Source organism: Pseudoliparis swirei, chromosome 22 (assembly GCF_029220125.1).
Source record: "Pseudoliparis swirei isolate HS2019 ecotype Mariana Trench chromosome 22, NWPU_hadal_v1, whole genome shotgun sequence".
Taxonomy (NCBI): Eukaryota; Metazoa; Chordata; class Actinopteri; order Perciformes; family Liparidae; genus Pseudoliparis; species Pseudoliparis swirei.
In genome coordinates this window covers 15,124,872-15,143,927 of record NC_079409.1, presented here as the reverse complement: position 1 = coordinate 15,143,927, position 19,056 = coordinate 15,124,872, and the positions used below count along the sequence as shown (strand labels likewise).

The 19,056-nt window shown below is 42.4% G+C and overlaps 2 protein-coding genes across 3 annotated transcripts; both read right to left on the bottom strand.

The window, feature by feature from the left end:
* Nucleotides 1–368: 368 nt before the first annotated feature.
* gnl1 (guanine nucleotide binding protein-like 1) lies at nucleotides 369–9,104 on the bottom strand. Its single transcript, XM_056445086.1, has 12 exons — nucleotides 8,911–9,104; nucleotides 7,805–7,946; nucleotides 7,184–7,320; nucleotides 6,911–7,062; nucleotides 5,301–5,372; nucleotides 4,553–4,745; nucleotides 4,247–4,345; nucleotides 3,953–4,135; nucleotides 3,383–3,561; nucleotides 3,058–3,244; nucleotides 2,608–2,748; nucleotides 369–2,508 (listed from the first exon to the last, which is right to left on the bottom strand). The coding sequence occupies exons 1-12, from the start codon at nucleotides 8,981–8,983 to the stop codon at nucleotides 2,249–2,251; spliced, it is 1,818 nt and encodes a 605-aa protein (XP_056301061.1). The 5' UTR covers nucleotides 8,984–9,104; the 3' UTR covers nucleotides 369–2,248.
* Nucleotides 9,105–9,755: 651 nt separating this feature from the next.
* znf384b (zinc finger protein 384 b) lies at nucleotides 9,756–18,267 on the bottom strand. 2 transcript variants are annotated; one of them, XM_056445099.1, is made up of 12 exons: nucleotides 17,942–18,267; nucleotides 17,152–17,267; nucleotides 16,607–16,674; nucleotides 16,236–16,458; nucleotides 15,588–15,701; nucleotides 14,158–14,312; nucleotides 13,973–14,064; nucleotides 13,046–13,270; nucleotides 11,699–11,866; nucleotides 11,492–11,570; nucleotides 11,212–11,370; nucleotides 9,756–11,074 (listed from the first exon to the last, which is right to left on the bottom strand). In XM_056445099.1, exons 3-12 carry the CDS (start codon nucleotides 16,670–16,672, stop codon nucleotides 10,706–10,708), a joined length of 1,650 nt encoding a protein of 549 aa, XP_056301074.1. In that variant the 5' UTR covers nucleotides 16,673–16,674; nucleotides 17,152–17,267; nucleotides 17,942–18,267; the 3' UTR covers nucleotides 9,756–10,705. The 2 variants fall into 2 exon arrangements, with proteins under 2 accessions (XP_056301074.1, XP_056301075.1); XM_056445100.1 differs by lacking the exon at nucleotides 13,046–13,270 and having other exon boundaries at nucleotides 17,942–18,266.
* Nucleotides 18,268–19,056: the final 789 nt, after the last annotated feature.

Below are 19,056 nucleotides of genomic sequence, written 5' to 3'. Positions count from 1 at the left end.
ATCACAAGATTGGGCATTGAATTATGAACATGTTGGCATGAGTTGCATGCCAATTGGATAAAAATTGACCGTGCTATGGTAAAAATAAGATTTTGACCTTTTCACGACCTTGACCTTTGACCCGATCGATCCCAAAATCTAATCAAATGGTCCCCGGATAATAACCAATCATTCCACCAAATGTCATGCGATTCGGTTTAACACTGTTTGACTTATTCGAATAACACGCACGCATACAAATACACGGCGATCAAAACATAACCTTCCGCATTTTCAATGCGAAGGTAATAATCAGCTTGCAGTATTTCAAACGGGTTAAAAACGCCTTCAAGACATCTTTAAATAAAATAAAACAGTCAAGACAACTACATGATTCAGATATTTTTATTTGTATGCAGAAAGCAGTCAAGTCATCATGAGGTGAACTAGGAGTGAAATGAGGAACGGCACAAACAGCCTGAAAACACATGGCAACCGAAAACATTTCCCATCCACAGAACTGGAAGTCTGCTGTGCTCCTGCAGCGCGGTCGTGTCGGTGTCTGCGTTACACCGTACCAACGAGTGTGTTGCGTTACACAGTAACACAGCACGCTGCTGCACAGCTCCCTCGGCGAGTACATGAATGAGGTACAACAGCACGCAGTAATACAGCACTCAGGATCGCAGCAGGCCGTCACACAGAACGTGAGAGAGCGGTCAAACATGTCAAAAGTCTCGAGTTTTAACAGAAAACGAGATGAAAACAAGGCGTGGACCAACGGGCAGCATTGTCTGCGGCGTGCGTCTCAACGACATTGAAAGACCTTGAAGTTGAGCCCCGTGTCAAAGTCCTGGTGAGCAGCAACGCAGCTGGAGTGTGTCATGCTCTTTGTCATGATGGGCAGACGGGAGCAAAGATACTCGCCTCTCTTTCTGTGTGGGGAAAGGAAAGTTCAACGCGTTGCTCAATACGCTTATTCACTTTCAGTCAAGTGAGAAGATCCTTATGACTTCTCTCTGCACGGTGAATATAGAAGCATTGCATCTTGTCAAATTAATAAAAAGATCAGAGGTTTTCCAGGGGCTGTGAACTGGACTATTTCTTGGCATGGGGCTGTAAGTCGTAAATGTGTCATTGTTACGCTTTTTTGTCCAGCTTAAACAAATAAGATCATAATGTGGTAATTGGGGATCTTGGGAGGAGGGTTTTTCTGCTTTTGGACATCGATCTGTTTCCTCCCGTTTCCAGTCTTTTGTCAATAACTCCGTATTTATTGGACTGATACAAGAGTGATGTCAATCTAGAGCTACAACTCTGGGGAAGAAAGCGGATTTCCCAAAATGTCCAACTATTCCTGTCATTGATTGTTAAGCAGTCTCGGTCCGATCCAATCCGCTGCCATATCATCTTGCTGAATGAGTGTACCCAAAATCCTGGACTCAATATTGTAGCTCTCCATCTGCGTCTAAGGATAATATATGTAGTAGTTAAAACACTACAAGTTAAGTTCCTGAAACAGCCTCGTCCAGCAACACAGGATTCAACAACCCTCCCCTCCCCTGACACCAGCTGACTGTGTAGAACCACACCAAATAAAATATCACTCTCGAACACAGTAATATCTAAATCAAAAGCAAGTTCAGATAAACGAACCTCTAAGAGAGCCTTAATACTGATAACTGCAAAGCTGTGTGTAAAATGGTTCATTGGTTCCACTTCTCTGGCCTAACATCTCTCACAGCCCATCCCCACAGCCTTTAACCAAACTATGGTCTGCAGAGAAGATTTAGAGTCATGGTCCTAAATCTCCAGCTGCTCCAAGAGCCAAATGGCGAATCCAGTGAAGGACATCATATCGACAGTGCATCCGATTGGTTCTATCATCCTTCCTTGAACTTTGGCGTCTCAGCTGTAAAGTCAGTTGTAAATAAAGAGATTGAAAACCAGTTGGTTGACTATTCCAGACTGAGGGAAGCCACAAGCAAACCAAACCAAACCCATTCCTAGAAGCAGCACTAGAGAACACGCTTCATGGATGAACGAGCAGAGGCACAGCATGGGTACACGAGTATGCTCTGAATAGTATAGGGAAAGGGGAAACATGGTGCGTTTATTAGAATAGATCATGTTAATGCACAGAGAAGGTCATGACATGAGGAGTGGAGATGCAAGAAAAAAAGAAAAGCAGATTTCGGGGGAAAAAAGGAATGAAAAGAGAGAAGTCAGGGAACAACTTGTGCTTTCCTGCTCGCCGTGCCCTCCGTGATCACTCGCACTCATTTTCACGAAGAACATTGTACATGTTGACAGTGAAACCAGACGGCTTATCTTCCTTCGGCCTTGGGTGTCCAAAGCCTTCGTCTTCATCATCTCCATCCTCATCATCGTCCGCGTCCCGGTCTCGTTCTTCCTCGGGCTCGGTGCTGGACTCTCCATCGTCGTCGTCGTCGCCTCCCGTTCCTTCCTCCTCTGTCCTCCCTTGCAGAGCCACGATCTCGGCCAGATCCGGGTGATTTTCCCAGTGCTCTGTCGACCACGAATAAAGCAACAAATAAATAAATTCCAGCTCACCTGCCGTTCGAACCTTTCTAAAACGCTTGAAGCTAAAAAGAGGAGTCACGTTACCCTTCAAGCAGCTGTAGCCAGGTGGTTTTAGGCAGAGGCACAATCTGCCGTCAATGGCCAAGCGCAGGAGACTGTTAGCCGCGCGGTAAACATCGTTGCGAGCTGCTTTTGCCGTCTTGTAGCCTCTCCTCTCCGCCCAGGCTAAAGAACAAAAACACAGATAGAAGATGGAGGCATGACTGGTATTAGAGAATGTATTACTCATCATGGTATTGGCCATAAGAAGAATGTATAAGTCCAACTAATCTCTCACATCCCTTGCTCCAACTTGGAATTGGCGTTTTACTTGTGAATAGTAAAGATATTGATATATTATTGATAATGGGCCATAACTTATTGAGCGAAAATGTGCCATTTGACTCTGTGTTTTAGTGTACGGAAGTAGTCGTGAAGTAGCTGAGTGTGCACATACTGTATGATTCGTCAAGCTACGCATTAGAATACCCTTACCCTCACACACATCCCAGGCAGTCCAGCTGAGCCCTTCAGACCCCTCGTTTCTCTGGTGGGGCTTGATGTCCATTAAACTGGGATGTTTGAGTTTCAGCACAGAGAGGAATGGGGTCCGTGCACACAAATAACCAACTGAGCTGTAGGGCTCCTGCAGCTGAGCCACGGGGTAGATCCCTGCCAGGATCTAGGGAAATCAAAAAGGCAGAAAAGAAATCAAAGAAAAGATTGCACTCTTTAACTAAATTAAGTTTCTATTGAGCCTAAACAGACAAGTCAACTCAAAGTTACATCCGCTTTCAAGTACAATAAAGTGAACTTGTACCTGCAACTGTTTATTCACAAGGGAGGGAAAGATGAGTCCAGGGCAGTCACAGAGTTTGACTGTCGGGGTGAGGTAGTAGGTCTGGAAGTATTTGGTGTGGCCTGGGGTTCGGGACACGCTCACTACCTTCCTCGCCACTAGGCTGTTCAGAACAGATGACTTACCAACATTTGGAAAGCCTGCAGGAAAAAAAACAAGTCTGGGTGAAGGTTCAGTCTTTAAGATCTGATGCCGCTGTGGTCTGGGATGGCACTTATGGTGCTTTTGTGGTTCGACTGAGTTGAGGAAGTGTTGCTTCCTGTGTTCTTGTTGTTCTTGGTTTGTACTCTAGGTTGAATGCACTTATTGTGAGTCGCTTTGGATAAAAGCGTCTGCTAAATGACATGTAATGTAATGTAATGTCTGCTGATGCAAACATGAAGAAAAAGGTGCTTAATGTGGTAAGATCTTGAAAAAATATCCCAATTGAGACATTTATTAGAAACTGCTTTTCATTACTATATTTTGTTTGGGAATGGTTTTAAAGAAACGTTCTCTACATCTGGCTGCAGGGTTCGATCAGATGCATACCGATGCAGCCCAGTGTGAGAACCCCGTCTTTGTACAGCTCCTGGGATGGGCCGCCCATTTCCATAGCCCTGTCACTTAGATGCTCCATCAGCACCGACTCTGCTCCTTCGTCCGGCTGCTCCCCATCCAGTCGCAAAGCAACAGAATCTCTCTTAATTTTCTGCTCCCAGCTGGATAGGTCAACTTTAAAAACAAGGAGGCAACACTTACAGGATCAACACAAATTCTCAGAGTGGACAACTAACTTAATAAAGCCATAATAACTCAGGCAGTAATAAGTAGAATGACACTCACCTCTCCCCGCTGTGATCTCCCGACAGGCCTTCAGGATGTCTAGAGGACCTCCAGCGTGACTCCAGTCCGCCTTCTTCCTCATCCTCTTCTTTTGGAGCACTACAAGCCAGCAGACGGACACACAGTTTTTCTAATCGCAACGAGAGCCAGTCGAGTTATTCTGGTGATATTGCACGAAAATAAATTCACCGAGTGGCAGGTTTATTTCAATTTCAATGTCACTCTGATGTTATCTTTTCTGTGTTTCAGTCAGTTCTCTTCCCATCCCACCACTTTCTTCATACCTCCTCTTCTCCCTCTTCTCACCTGTGCTGTAGGGCTGTCCACGGTGGGAGGTGAAGCTGACTAAATGCAGGTGGGGGAACTGGGAAGTCAGGTAGTGTTTCCAGGCAATCACCAGCGGAGGAGGACACAGGTCGGCTTTGTTTAACACCATGATCACGTGCTTCTGGAGCTCTCCTGTGATGTAGTGGTAAAGGGTTGGCGGGAACTGCAGCACCTGGGAAGGTTGAATGAACACAAACCCTTATTAAAATAGTAATGATAGAATATTCGACAAATAAACCACAAAATCATATCTTTATTAATAGGAACAAGATGGGTTGTGCTGTTTTTACCTCTATATTAATAATAGAAACTCCTAATAAGGAAAGTAAATCCACTTCACATTACCTATCTCCGACTTGAAGTACAACTATCAGATGGCATAATACTTCTTTATTGTATTTGCTTCCAAATCTACTATGTTCAGTGATAAGTCTTTAAATCTCTCCGTCTTGTCAATATTACTTGTATTTTGTCTTGAAAGTTTCCAACATTCAGGACTAGACGTATCTGTCTTGTCAGCATTAAAATAAGGTCTGCTATAATGGGAAAAAAGATTTTAGAAGACCAAATTAGAAAACCAATACATGACATTTGAAAATGTGCATCAGCTAAATAAACTGACAAATAATAAAAAACATATCAGATATTTAGATGGATGTTGACAGTGTCTCCATCTGGTGGTTGGATCCATCCTGCAGGATTCTGCTGACGAGACAAGACGACCTACCGGGTGCCTGATGTCCACGATGATCAGGATGATATCTGACATCTCCAACACTCTCCATAGTTGCCTCCATGTCTAAAAGAATCAATTTTAAAAAATGAGTGGGAAGTAAGATTAGGTTTAATATTGTAAACAAAAAGAAAGTATAATCTATGAATTCACCTTTCCTGTCCTTATTCAGCATGACAAATGATTTAAACTACTTTAAAAGGACCAGTGGGTAGGATTTAGTGGCATCCAACAGTGAGGCTGTAGATGAAAACCTCCTACAACCTCCTTTTCCAAGTGTGTAGAGTACAAAAAGAACGTTACAAAAGGCTCTTGCCAGATCCATTGTTTTGATGGGGCTACTGTAGAAATGTGGAGGTAAAACATCCCTATGTTGATATGAAGCGTTCAATTTAAGATAAAGAAAACAATTCTCAGTTTCAGGTGATTTTCTGCTAATAAAAAACATAGTTATGATTAAAAATGTTCACGGATTTCCCTTAAATCCTACACGCTGATCCTTTAGGATACTATTTTTTTTATTGGGTTTAATTCAACGCTCTGTTTTAATACTGTAGAAATGATATCCTCTCAAACATCTTGAACCTCCACTTAAAAGGCCATCATCTCTGAACTACAGAGAGTCATTTATTACACCACCAGCTGCTCAGGCCTGACTTCTGCCGCCATGCGCCTCCTGAGCTCAGCCCACGCTTCTATTAAATGATCTTTGATTTGGAAAAATAGTGTTTTTACAACCTGGGCACAACTGAGTAAAATCCCAGCTTGTAAGGCACGGTGGAACTTTGTTCCCAGTGGAAAATACCAGACAATACGCAGGCACGTAATACAATTATTAAAGATGCCCACATGATCCAACTTTACCAAAATGAAATTCAGTTCATGTTACATCCTGGAATGATATGCCGGATAACAGCCTCAACAGTTGTGTATTCATGACGAGTGGAAAAGCAAGTCTGCTGGATAATCATCAGTTTACAGGCGACTCCTAACCGAGCCGGATTACTTCATGCTGCGTTCTGTTGTCAAAGGGTTTAACAGGATTCATAAATATTAATTTCTCATGGAAAAGGCGCTGGCAGCCTGAGCTTTTGAAACCATTGATAATAAAAACGGTTCTGTGGCTGCATGCTAAATCTACCACTCTCAGCTGAGGAAAACTATTTCTACCGAGGGCAAAGAGGGTCAAACGTGTAAAATAGTGAGAAAATGGAGATATATATGAACTAATCCTGGATCAACAGATACTGTGTGAGGTCTGACCTTTATTAAGGGGTGATTTAACACAATAGATGGAGTTTATTTTAGACATGCTAAAAGTACACAGACTGGCACATTGAACTGGGGTATTAAAATTACAGAGTTAATGGCAAGTTCACCAAAGACCTTCAAGTGTACCTTTATCTGAATTAGTGTTGCTTGATAACATAAAGTTGAAACTTATATAACTAAAACTTAAGGTGCATCTTTTATCATTCTCCACATTCGATTTTCCAAACAAACTGAAAATAAATAAATAACCGAAAAAGGAATTTCTGATCCAGCCGAGGCGCTGTTGGTAAACAAAAAAAAGCCCTCAAGAGTTTATCAATTCAGCAAATTACCTCCAGATTGTGCTCAAAGTGGCTGAGGGAGCCAGCTGGGTTTTTGGCGTACAGGTCGTCCAGGTAGTTTCTGTATGACTTCTCCTCTTTCCTAAGCAGGTTCTCTCGTGTCATCTCATAACTCCAGGACGGTCGTTTTGGGAAACCAAGACCTGGCAGTGAATAATTAAGTTTAAGCGTGTCAAGCAGTGACCCACTCCATTAACCTACTCTGATCATCTGTTCGGCTTATTTTGAGACCGTCATGTGGAAAGCATTAAAAAACAGGCAGACCTTTCTCTGAGGGGAAGATGTCATCGATGTTGATCTCGTTTTCTTTTTCCGAGACTGGCTTCAGCACCTTCTCCATGGCCAACTTCTTCCCCTTTTCCACTTCCTCTTTACTCTCCCTCTCAAAATGCAGTCGAAACCTGGAGAGAGGAGGGGGGCGTCAATAAGGCTTGCCTAGCATTGCGTTGCTATGTCTCCAGACGGATGATTTCAATTCTTCTCAGAATATGCATCTACCTGATGATATAACCTTTCTAGATTCATCTTCACAATACACACTGAAGAAAAAAATGTCTCCATCAAAATTAGATAACATTGACAATACAAAGTATGATGTTTTCTACTGTCAAATTACAGCACGAAAGAAAGACAATTCAAAACTAATAAAAGACAAGTTAATGTATTTCTTATTACCCGCATTCTCTGACATCATGCTCCAATTAATGATCATAGAATACCCTCTTTATTATCGATTAAAGCATCCTACTACTGCTCCAGCCAGGAAATGTATTTTAGGTACCAGTGACAGAGACCTAATGCAAAATGTGCATTTATTTCAATTTCAGCAGCATCTTACGTCTTTCACAATACCATTTTTTAATGAAAGATGATGATAGAACTCACCTGTTGGGGTCATATCGACCTTCTCTGCCTGGCTGCTGATTTATTCTCCTGACATCCGTGGTCTCACTGTCAGACGTGTCCGACTGTCTCTCTCCTCGCTCCACACTGGCATTGCGGCTGCTCGGCCCTGCACCCGTGTCACCTGGAGCAAGTCGGGGGCAAATGTTAAGGGATCATAACAAGCATACATCCAATACCAAGATCTACCTCTCCCACTTATAATTGTCTATTACAGATCACTTTATGCTTCGAAATAGTCCCAATCCAGCAGGGAATGCGGCATCCTCACAAGGCCAAATGCTAACAACTTACATTGTGATGAACTGCAAAATGATATAATTGAAAATTAAACAAATACACACTTTCGTGACAACTGGCTCTACAATGGCCTCGTGCACTGATGAAGATATGTTAGGTTGCTCGACCTAGTTATGTACATTAAGGAAGCATCTCGCACTTAGATATATTAAATTAAAGCTCCAAACTGAAATCTCTACAAAATGTTTTTTGTTGAGGAATGCCATGACTTGATTGAGTGTTTTACACTGTAAAAGACTGGCCTCGAGTCTAAAATGAATAAGTCACGGTATAACTGAACAAAGAGGCTTATTGACATCGTCAACGAGCTGCTATGATATAATACTCCTTAATATTTCAAAACTGTTCAGCGGTGAATATTATGATGTCCTGTGCTCCGACATCTTTGAGCCGACGTGTCATGACTTTGAAATGCCGTTTAGAAATGACTCTCTGGTGACAGCACACGACCCGATGGCCTCTTCTAATGTGGCATTATAACTTGTGCAGTTAAGGGCTATAAAAACACGTGATGACGCAAGTTGTGACGCTTCTTTAACAAAACCGCAAGCATGTGCTGTTATTCTGATTAACGTGACTCAAGTCCCATGGCACGTTATGTCACATCGCATGTTATTACAGCCAGCAGAACACAGAATGTGGTTTTAATGTGCAGGCTGAATGCGTAGTGTGATATTATAATGACAGACGCTTAATTGGCTGCTGAACCACATTTAGCTGTGTAGCAAGAACCGTTAGCTCTCCGCTAAAGCTAGCATAGCAACGCTGACGGTAAAACGTGCTGTTACCTCTCTTTCTGCCCCGTTTGACTTGGAGCTGTTTCTTCTTCTGTTTGTTGCTAAATGGCTTTTTCCGGGGCATAGTTGATCAGCGGATGAATACGGCTACGTACTGCTGCGTATCGCTACCCACAGGGTGTCACACAGCTTCTCTTCTTGACGTTGTTTACATGGGTGAAGTTTCTCGACTCCTACACTTTTCAGTGACGCCAAATCCACTGCAGACCGCAGAGAATGGCGGACGGGACCACATTTCGGTGTTCGCACACTGCCCCAGCCTTGATAGTTTTGACTTTATTCAGATGATATTATTGAGAATGAACGTTATCGCGAATAAACCAATTTACTCAGAGTGGAATTATATATATATATATCAAGAATATGTCGCCTAAACTGACATTGAACCCCCGCCTACTCTTTAATGGACTAGTCCACTTTTGTAAACACCTCAACCTTTGCACATTCCAGTAGGGCAGACATGCGTAAAACAATAAATATACCTGGATGCACAAGAACATCATTGATTAAGACTATAATTCATAATAGAGGCAGCATGGTGTTTGCCTCTCTGTTTTCTAGATGGTATATAGCTCAAATATCCTGTTAATACAGTGTCTCTTGACAACAAAAAACACATTTGCATTACATTTATGCAGAGCTGCAACAAATAATTTAGTATCTTGAAACGTATAACACATTTGATCATTTGTTTATTTAAAAAAAATCTAAAATGGTTCCTCAGATGTGGATATTTGATATTGAATATTTAGGTTTAGCTCGCAATCTAAAAGGTGAATGTGGGCTTTGAAAAGATTGTTTGGCATTAAACTGAAGCAGAAAAAACATCAATGAGAAACATATCAGAGGGTTTATTGTATTATAAGCCGGAAAAAAAGACACATTTCAGATGTGTCAGTATGTCTATAAAGAAGTATTATAAACATTGTTATCGTGGTAGTATAATAGCAAGAGCACATTTGGATAACATTTCTTTTAGGACATACACACAAATCAGTACAATAGGATTACATGAAACGTGAACTGGCTCATCACTTCCCCAAAGGTCATGTGAAGGCCTGTGAATGGGTCTAAATAGGTTATATGGATTACCACATCCTTTAAACACACAATCATACATTATAAACTGGTAATATATACAGTATATCTATATATACTTGATTGACATTTTTATTTCCTGAACAGGAAATTTCCTCTCTTCCCCTTTAAGGTTAAAAAGAATTAATTGTGGGCATATATTTTACAACATAGTAGAGCTGACAACACTGATATAAAAACTGAAAGTCTCTGCATGAAAGTATTAAAATTTACCTTCACAGTCAACTTTCAATTTCATCAACAGAGCCCCTAAACTGCTATGGCCAACGCCATATTGTTCTTGTTTTGTTGGGAAGAGCAGGAGTTGATAAAACAATTAAGAGAAGCACTTTGACTTTCTTCTTATCATAAAACCATCACTGTGATGGACTGAAACATACTTTATTGCAGCCTATACATGCACTTTCTACTCAGACAGGACAGCTTAGTAAAAGGGGAAAACAAATCAAACAAGGCAGAAAGAAAAAAAGAGACAAACTAAAAGAAAAAAAGAAAAAATTATAGTCTTCGGTATTCTGTGCCAGGATATTGTTTGTCCGGTCTGCCTCAAACCACAGTTCAGGCACAGTCATGTGTTCCTAAGTTATTGTATCACCTTAGTATTGCTGTTATTCTTTGACTCTCCATCCTTAATTTCTTGAATTAATTTTACCTTCCCCACTTCCCAAACTTCCTCGTTTGGTCACCTCTAAGAGTTAAGGTGCTCCACTTGAATGGTGGATGCTGACACAGTGAGACAGAGGTCCTTGTGGGAAGTAATGTCAGCTATGCTGACAGGTTTGTACTGGATGTCACTAGCAGACACTGTCTTGTACTGGTGCAGGTCAAATGGACAGGATATGGACTCTGTCTGGGGGTAGTTGACCTGGCTCTGTCCCTGCTGGCCTCCGCCCGCTCCTCCGCTTCCGGCACCCCCAGCTCGGCTCGATCCTCCATCTGCGCCGTCTAGCCGGCTCTGACCCGGAAGCTGGCTTTGGTTCTGTTGTGCTGCCCGCGCTGCTGCTGCAGACAGCTGGTCTGGGTTGTGTTTCTCCATGTGTTTTACCAGATACGTCTCCTAAGATGAGGGGAGGATAGGTAAATGGAAAATTAGTGTACACGTTACTTCATTACATAAAAAAGCTGCCAGGTGTCTGATGCAAGTGAGGGGACTCATCGTGTTTCATGCTCTTCAGAAATGGACATTTGTCTTACTGAGGTATAAGTGCGGTTGCAGAGACCACATGAGTAGATCCTGGCGTGCTTGACTGTATGTGTGGACATGTGCACCTCCAGACTCGCTGCATCGGTGTATCCTTTATTGCAGTTGGTGCACTTGTAGGGCTTGTCTTTGTTGTGTTGACGCCGGTGGGACTGGGAAAGAAATGTTTATTGGAAACAAAACAAAAACCTGCTCAAATGTTTTACATAGTGAAAGACTCAGGTCACCAGCAACACATGCACTGTATAAGAAGAAAACTAAATTCTTTCACACCTGTAAATTTGAGAGTTGCGTGAAGGATTTCTCGCAGCCTGGATGGATGCACTTGTAGGGCCGATCGCCGGTGTGAATCCTGAATGGCAAACGCAAAAAACACGTACATGAACATAGACGGTTCTCCTATCAGTGTCATGGTGACCTAACCTGACCGCAGAATAACATGGAGGCTGAGGAGAAACCCAACACCAGTGACTCACTTACCTATTGTGCTGCTGAAGATGACTGAGCTGTCTGAAGTGTTTTTGGCAGTAGGAGCAGGTGTAGGGTTTCACTCCCGTATGGATGCGGACATGTTGGGCCAGATAGCTGGAGTTGGCAAATGACTTGGAACAATGGGGACACTTATGAGGCTTTGACTCTGTGTGGTTCCTGATGAAGGCAGACAGGAGGGGGCAAAAGAGAAATGGGAACAGGATTGTAAAGGTAGATTGAGAAAAGGAAAACACATGATGCTGTGCTTCAAACCATTCCACACATGTAAAAAGGAGATTGTAGTTTTAAAATATTTGGAAACCATTAACAAACGCCAACAATAATTCTATATCATTTTACACTTAACTTACACTTGAGTGTCAATTGCAATTGATCTTCCTTTAAATGTCCCGTGTTCATATAAACATCACAACATAACACATCTCAATCACAGAATAACAAAGCAAAATAGGAACATTATTCAGAATCTGTCCTTTTGACATATATCCTTGTGCCCTGGATGATTTGGATGTATTAACAAAGAGTAACAAAATATTATGTGTAATAATTATGATTTGAAGGTTTTTACAAATGCATCCATTTAGATTGACATTCCTCCAGAAATGACATGTAAATTGATTTGATGAAAGCCAAAAAGAACGAACAGCAACAGATGACGACACAGTGAGCAGAGCAGGAAAGCAGAGCGTGGCAGCAAGTTGTTTCTGTCGAACATCCCAATTCAATGGAGGAGAATGCAATAAATAAATGTAATGGGAAGTGTACCAAACAATAGCACAATGGGTTGGATGGGGAAGCACAGTGGAATTAAATCTGCCTTCAAAGCTTCAATGTAACGTGTCATTCTAAATGTGTGCATTTCTGTTGAAGCACTGGCAGGGAAACGACAGAACATGCGGACAAAAGAAAGATGAAAAGTGGGGAAAAGCTATGAAAATGCAATGCAAACAAGTATAGAGCACACACACACACACAGGAAAAAAATATGATCATTGTATCAATTCATATAAAAGAACTCCATGCATTTCAGATGGCCATTCTGATATTGTATAGATTATGGAAAATAATGTTATGGAGAAAGCCCAAACTTTTTTTTTTAAGTGTAATTTGTATTAAAATTTTGGGATAAAGGTCACTTCTGGATGGAACTGGTAGCATGCGACCCAACATCTACATGGCAGTGTAATATGTGCTTTCACACCACTCCAATCTCTTCCCCGCGAGGAAGAAGATGACATGAGTCTGGGCTTCAAAATGGGAACTTGGCAGGACAAGTTAAGAGGACAGGGGGAATATGGTACGTGGTCGGTAGCGGGGAGGAGGGGTCTGCAGTACCGTGTGTGCTGCTGTAAATGACTGAGCTGCCTGAAAGATTTCTGGCAGTAGGAGCAGGTGTAAGGCTTGGCCCCGCTGTGGATGCGGATGTGCTGGGCCAGGTAGCTGGAGTTGGCGAATGACTTGGCGCAGTGAGGACACTTGTGAGGTTTGGCCTCTGTGTGCGACTTGGAGTGGATCTGCATGTCAGACTTACTGAGGAAGGTCGCCGCACACATCCGGCACCTACAGGCGGAGAGACACAGAAATGGGAGGGCGGGATGGAAGAACAAGAAGGAAGAAGAGGGACACATATATAGAAACATAGACACGAGAGAAGACAAAAGGAAAATAAGGAGATGAAGTTGGAGACAGGGGAATGAAGCATCGACCCACAGAAATAAATAAGATTTGATAGAAAACGAAACTCACGATGAAAAGGGAAATGAATTACAAAAGATAAATGAATGAAGACGGACGGAGGGGGTAAACACAAGGAAAGATGCCACGGGAGAAATCAGTGAAAACTGACAGGGAAAGGTACGTAGATACTATAAAAAGTGAAAGAGCAGGACACAAGAGTGCTTGAGAGTTTACAACTCAAAGAGCATGCTATATACAGACGAAGAGAAGAGTAGAGGGCAGGTAGTCCAATGTGTGCAGAGGTGGACAGAGCGCCTACGAAGCACTGATGCATTTGTATCTCAAATACATTAAGAAAAGGAATCAACCATCGACTAGAAAGCAGGCATGTTCTGCTACAACATGCAGTGTGGTGTGTTCAGGAGAGCTGTATGTGTGCAGCAGCGCCTACTTTATCGATGAAAGCTGAACATCTCTATTTTGATTTATTTTGACAGGACACAGGAACAGGTGTGTTTGCATTCCACAGCTAAAGCGGGAAGAAATTCGGGAAGCACAGCAGGTGTTTGCTTTCGTACGCCGTACCTGTACGTCTTCGTGCTATCTTTCGGCCCGTGGTCTTCCTCTTCATTTGACAGATCATATGGGTCTCCAGTATGATGCTGCAAGGAGGCCAACTGTATAAAAAAAAAATCACACACGTTATTCGATCGTCTTTTTATTTTCCATTTTGTCATTCGATTACCCTTTCTACATCTGTGGGTTCTTACCTGGCCACCGGCTGTCAGGTGAGCCAGTATTAGTGTCTCATTTCCTAATCCGCCCACAGGACCGACCCTAGACAGGGCCATCTTCTTCTTTCTGCCGCGTTTGGAGGGCGCCGGCATCACGACCACATGGGACGCCACGTCCCCGTCTTTTCGGTCTACAACAGGATCCCCAGCAGCCGGTTAATAGAAGACGATACTCTCGAGCCCTCCTGTATATCAACTGTTATCTACATCTGTGGTTGTATTGACGCTGAACCAAAAGTCTATGCATGCTGCAAAAAGTATCTTTTTAACTGTGCTTATTATTTCAGGTGTAATTGACATTTGAATTACTGCGGATATCATTGCAACAAAAAAAAGCTTGTCGTTGTATTTCTAACTATTTGAAATGTTCATGAAAGATTTAAACGGTTAAAAGTCCCAATAAAACAAAAGTTTGATGGATTGCCCAGAGAAGTTACAAGAGGTATTCAAATAAATCCTGAGCATCTGAAGATATCTTTTGTTGCTGATGCACTGAAACGTAGAACCATACGTTTCTGGCACAGCTCGGATAATAAATGAAGTCATTAGCTGCTCTTTTTTTGCTCAGTGCTCAGTTGGGTTCATAACTCGGGAGATATCATTAAGAGCAAATTGCAACAAATCTAATTAAATGTTCTCTATCGTAGAATAGTCATTCGTCAGTGAGGACGCTCACAAAAGCACAATCACTAAAACTTTAAAGATTGAAGAATTTGATATTTAAAAATGTGGTGTGTCCTACAAATATATGTTGCATACATAAACCATCAAGCATTAACATTTGGGAAAATGCTGTTCTTTAGTGTTGCTATTATACAGTATTGTTAGTTTACATTATTATATGTAGTTGTAACTGCAGATGCACCCAAGAAGCATTTGATCATGTAATATTACTTTATAATCAAATTATACATTGTAATGAAAGTCTTAGACCCAGAACATGTTATTTAGGCATTACATTTGGGATCCATAATAAATAATAATCATTTATTTTATATAGCGCTTCTCAAGGCACCCAAAGTCGCTTTACAGTCCAGTAGTCATACACACACACAGTCGTCCCGGTGGTGGTAAGCTACATCAGTAGCCACAGCTGCCCTGGGGCAGACTGACGGAAGCGAGGCAGCCAATCAGCGCCTCCGGCCCCTCCGACCACCACCAACATGCATTCACATCCATACGATCCGGGGTGAGGCTGCGGTGCGTGTCTTTATGATGGTGAAGGAAACCGGAGTACCCGGAGTAAACCCACGCAGACACGAGGAGAACATGCAAACTCCACACAGAAAGGACCTGGAACGACCGGGACGACCGGGATTCGAACCCAGGGCCTTCTTGCTGTGAGGCGACAGTGCTAACCACTGAGCCACCGTGCTGCCCAGATATAGATCAGGTGTGTGCTTTACCTGCAGAATGGAGTGCTGAAACTATCATGGTGGTTGCTGGATGACCAGAGACAAACGACTGAGAGCAGGTGGAAGAGACGAGTGTTCCCTGAGGAGTTGTGATGACCAGACCAGCTTCACAGAATATGACAGAAAAGAAACAGAAATAAATAGTCTCTCATCACAAAAGGTGACTACAGGCAGTACAACATTCAAGAATACTAAGATGATCCGTGTGGGCAGTGTTCCTCCCATAGTTACAGTAAACCTGAGACATTCCTGGACTGCTCTTTTATTCCCTGGTATTCAGAAGTATCACCAACCAGTTGTGTGGGCCATATGCTGAACCTGTAAGTGTTCAGATGGTGCTACGAGAGTGAGACAGCAGTGCTACTCGTGTGAGAGAAAAGCCTCATGTTGGAGCGTAGAAGGAGACACGCAGGTGTTCTCAAAGTCGACCTGCTGGCAATGTGTGCTCTGAGCCCACAGAGCTGCTTGGAGGTAACTGGGATTTGTTGTTTCTCTCATTAACTGCATTATTTTATAAAAAGTTATTAAAATATGGTTTCTAACTAAACTTAATCCAGCCTACACCTTCATGTGTTCTTCTGATTCCAGGCTGTGCTTTAACCATTAGATTGTATGTCTTGTATTGTGAGGCAGGCTCACCTGCTGTCATGATGCCTGTGGAGGGGACAGTCAGCATGTTCTGGGTGCCGTGAGCAGGGTGGAGGTGCGCCACACCGCCAACCTGCCCTCCTCCATCTATCTTTGACCCAGGGGTGGGGATGGTGAGGAGCGCCGTTTGGTAGTGGGATACAGGGGATGAAGAGAAGGAACCATTCTTTTCCTGTTGCTCTTTCATTTTGTTCAGGAACATGGCGTTCTCAATCTGAAGAGAGGAGATGTGTCACTTGATCAACCAGGCCGGATTTCCTCAATCCTCTTCTCGTCGTCACAAAACACTCCTCAAAAAGGAACTTCTTCTTCATGTCAATCCTAAAGAAACTAAATAGTGTTGATTTCTTGTCCAGACTTACCTGTCCCGGTACAGTTGGGATTGGAGACCAGAAATACGATGAATTAAAATGAGAGTCTTCCATCATTTCTGCAATGACAAAAAATGCAGAGACAATTAAATATTGTAACGACCTAGAAAGAACTACCACTGGTTACTTTGCAGTAAGAAATACAACAGTGTGACCTATGTGTCGGAAATAAAATGGAATAGGGTTGAGAATGAGCTCCTTCGCCCATATTAATCTTCCAAACCTTTGCTGTGTGGGAATTTTATTATACACAATTAAATGTCGGAGTATATGTCTCGTATGCAAAACATCCATATCATATTTCTACTTCTCAAGGCCTGTAAACACACATTAATGTGAATCAGTACATGAGCCTCGCTTCGTTTCCACCTCATTGTCAGGTAATAAAGCCATTAGCAGGTCAATCGCAACTGTATATACTGACAAGTACTCCACATTAATGGAGGATTAATTCGGTTTCAGTTTAATTGTTTTAATAATAGTGCATGCTGGCTCACTTTCACCATCTTCCTGCTATGACAAGTCAAATATCTTACCACACAAACTAATTGCCACACGGTGAGGGGGGGCGAGGGGGTTAAGGGCCCCTGTAGATGCGGGGCTCTTATTGCAGTGGCTCACTCGGGTCCTGTTGGATCCTAATGGCAAAGCTCTAATAAAGAAAACAAAAACAGATAAACAAAGGAGATTAAAATAGTCTTTGGATCAATACAAGTCTCAAACGCACAGGTTTACATTGCATCATGACGTGTGATGCTCCTGGAATGCTAATGGCATCGATTGTCTCTAATGTAATGTTCAACTTTCTCTCCTGGGCTTCAACTGAGAGCTGTGGGTTGTTTTGGGCACCAAATTACACGAACTGACCTCGGGCTATTCGCAGCAAATTCAACTTCTTAGCCTTAAGTTGGCTCAACAGACGCACATCCCGCGTGATGAACTACGCCAAACCCGAAGCTAACTTTTATCAAATGCCACCAAAGGACACAGTGTTTACTCTGCGCCGCGGCAGAAGGACTCCATTTCGGCTGCTCGCATCTTGTAGTTAATCAGGCCCGACGTGCTGATTAACATACAGTTAGCTCGCAGACAACACACCGGCTCTGGAGTGCCCTCCTGCAGCTGCTTGGGGGGGAAAATAACAAGCAAAGCAGAAGAAAAAAAAGAAAAAAAAGCAAAGGATAAAAAAAACTGAAGCGAAGGGGGAAAAAAACCAATAGACCATCCTCACAGACTTCCGGCTGTGGACGGGTGAAGAGGCGGCAGCAGAGTCATGCAAATCTACCAAAAAATACGAGCGACTGCATGGAGAATACTGGCGTTTACCGGCAACGACGACTCCGTCTTCCTCCCCGGAACTCCCGCAGCTCGGAACTATTTGGACTCGTTTTGTAAATATGTCCAAATTCCTTCAACCTGGCGAAGTTTTTTTTTTATCGCCTCTTCGGTTTTTTTTTTCCTTTTTTTTTCGTCTTTTTTTCTCCCTCTGGTAAAGCAGCTGCCTCGTCTACAGCTTCACTTCCTCCGGATAAAGTCGTCAGACAAAAGGAGTATCTGTGTTGATGTCACTTCCTGTATCGTTCACTGAGTGGCAGTTTATTTAATTAAAGTATCTACAGTGTAACATGTACTCGGCTGGTTGTTTGGCATCATTAAAGGTATTTTTAACCGGATTTAAAACGCACCCTTCTGGGTTCTTCGGGTCCACTTTGTTATATTTCAGTTCTCAGGGGAAGCGGCCAGCATGCTGCGCTGCATTCACGTGCTGTCGGAAATAATAGTGTCATAAGTGTCAGGGGCATAATACACTTTTTATAGCCTAAATCTTTCCGCCTAATATATTGCATAATCTGACAAATGCATTCTTAATCTAAATATTCCTATTAATAAATTACACAGCTCATACAGTTTCCCCTCAGTTAAGTAAATTATACCGATTCATTTCCTTGGAGCTTATGACTGAAATTACCAATTCAATCAAATGCATACTTGTCTACCGTAATTCTATAGATTGTTTCTCCTCACACCAATACTGGATTACCCTGGAGTGTACACGAGACAGTGGTCGTAGGAATACTTGAATATTTTTTTTTATTTGAGGTCTTTGGGGTCTGGAGCAGTTGTCCCATCCGACCTTTTAGTCTGAGGGACCAGGGAGCACTAAGACTGCCCGCAAGACATGTCCAACCATTGTGGGTGATACTATAAGACTCAAGCTGCAACGATTAGTCAATCAATGGAATAACAAAACATGAATTAACAGTCATTGGTTCAATAATTAATAATAGAAAAAAATGACGTGCATAAATCCAGCTTCTCAAATGATACCAATATTTGTTGATTTGTTGATTTCCCTCTTCATTGGAGTAAATGGACCATTGTTCCAAAATCTCGAAATCTGCCAAATAAAGATACTAGATAATACACTATACTGCACTATC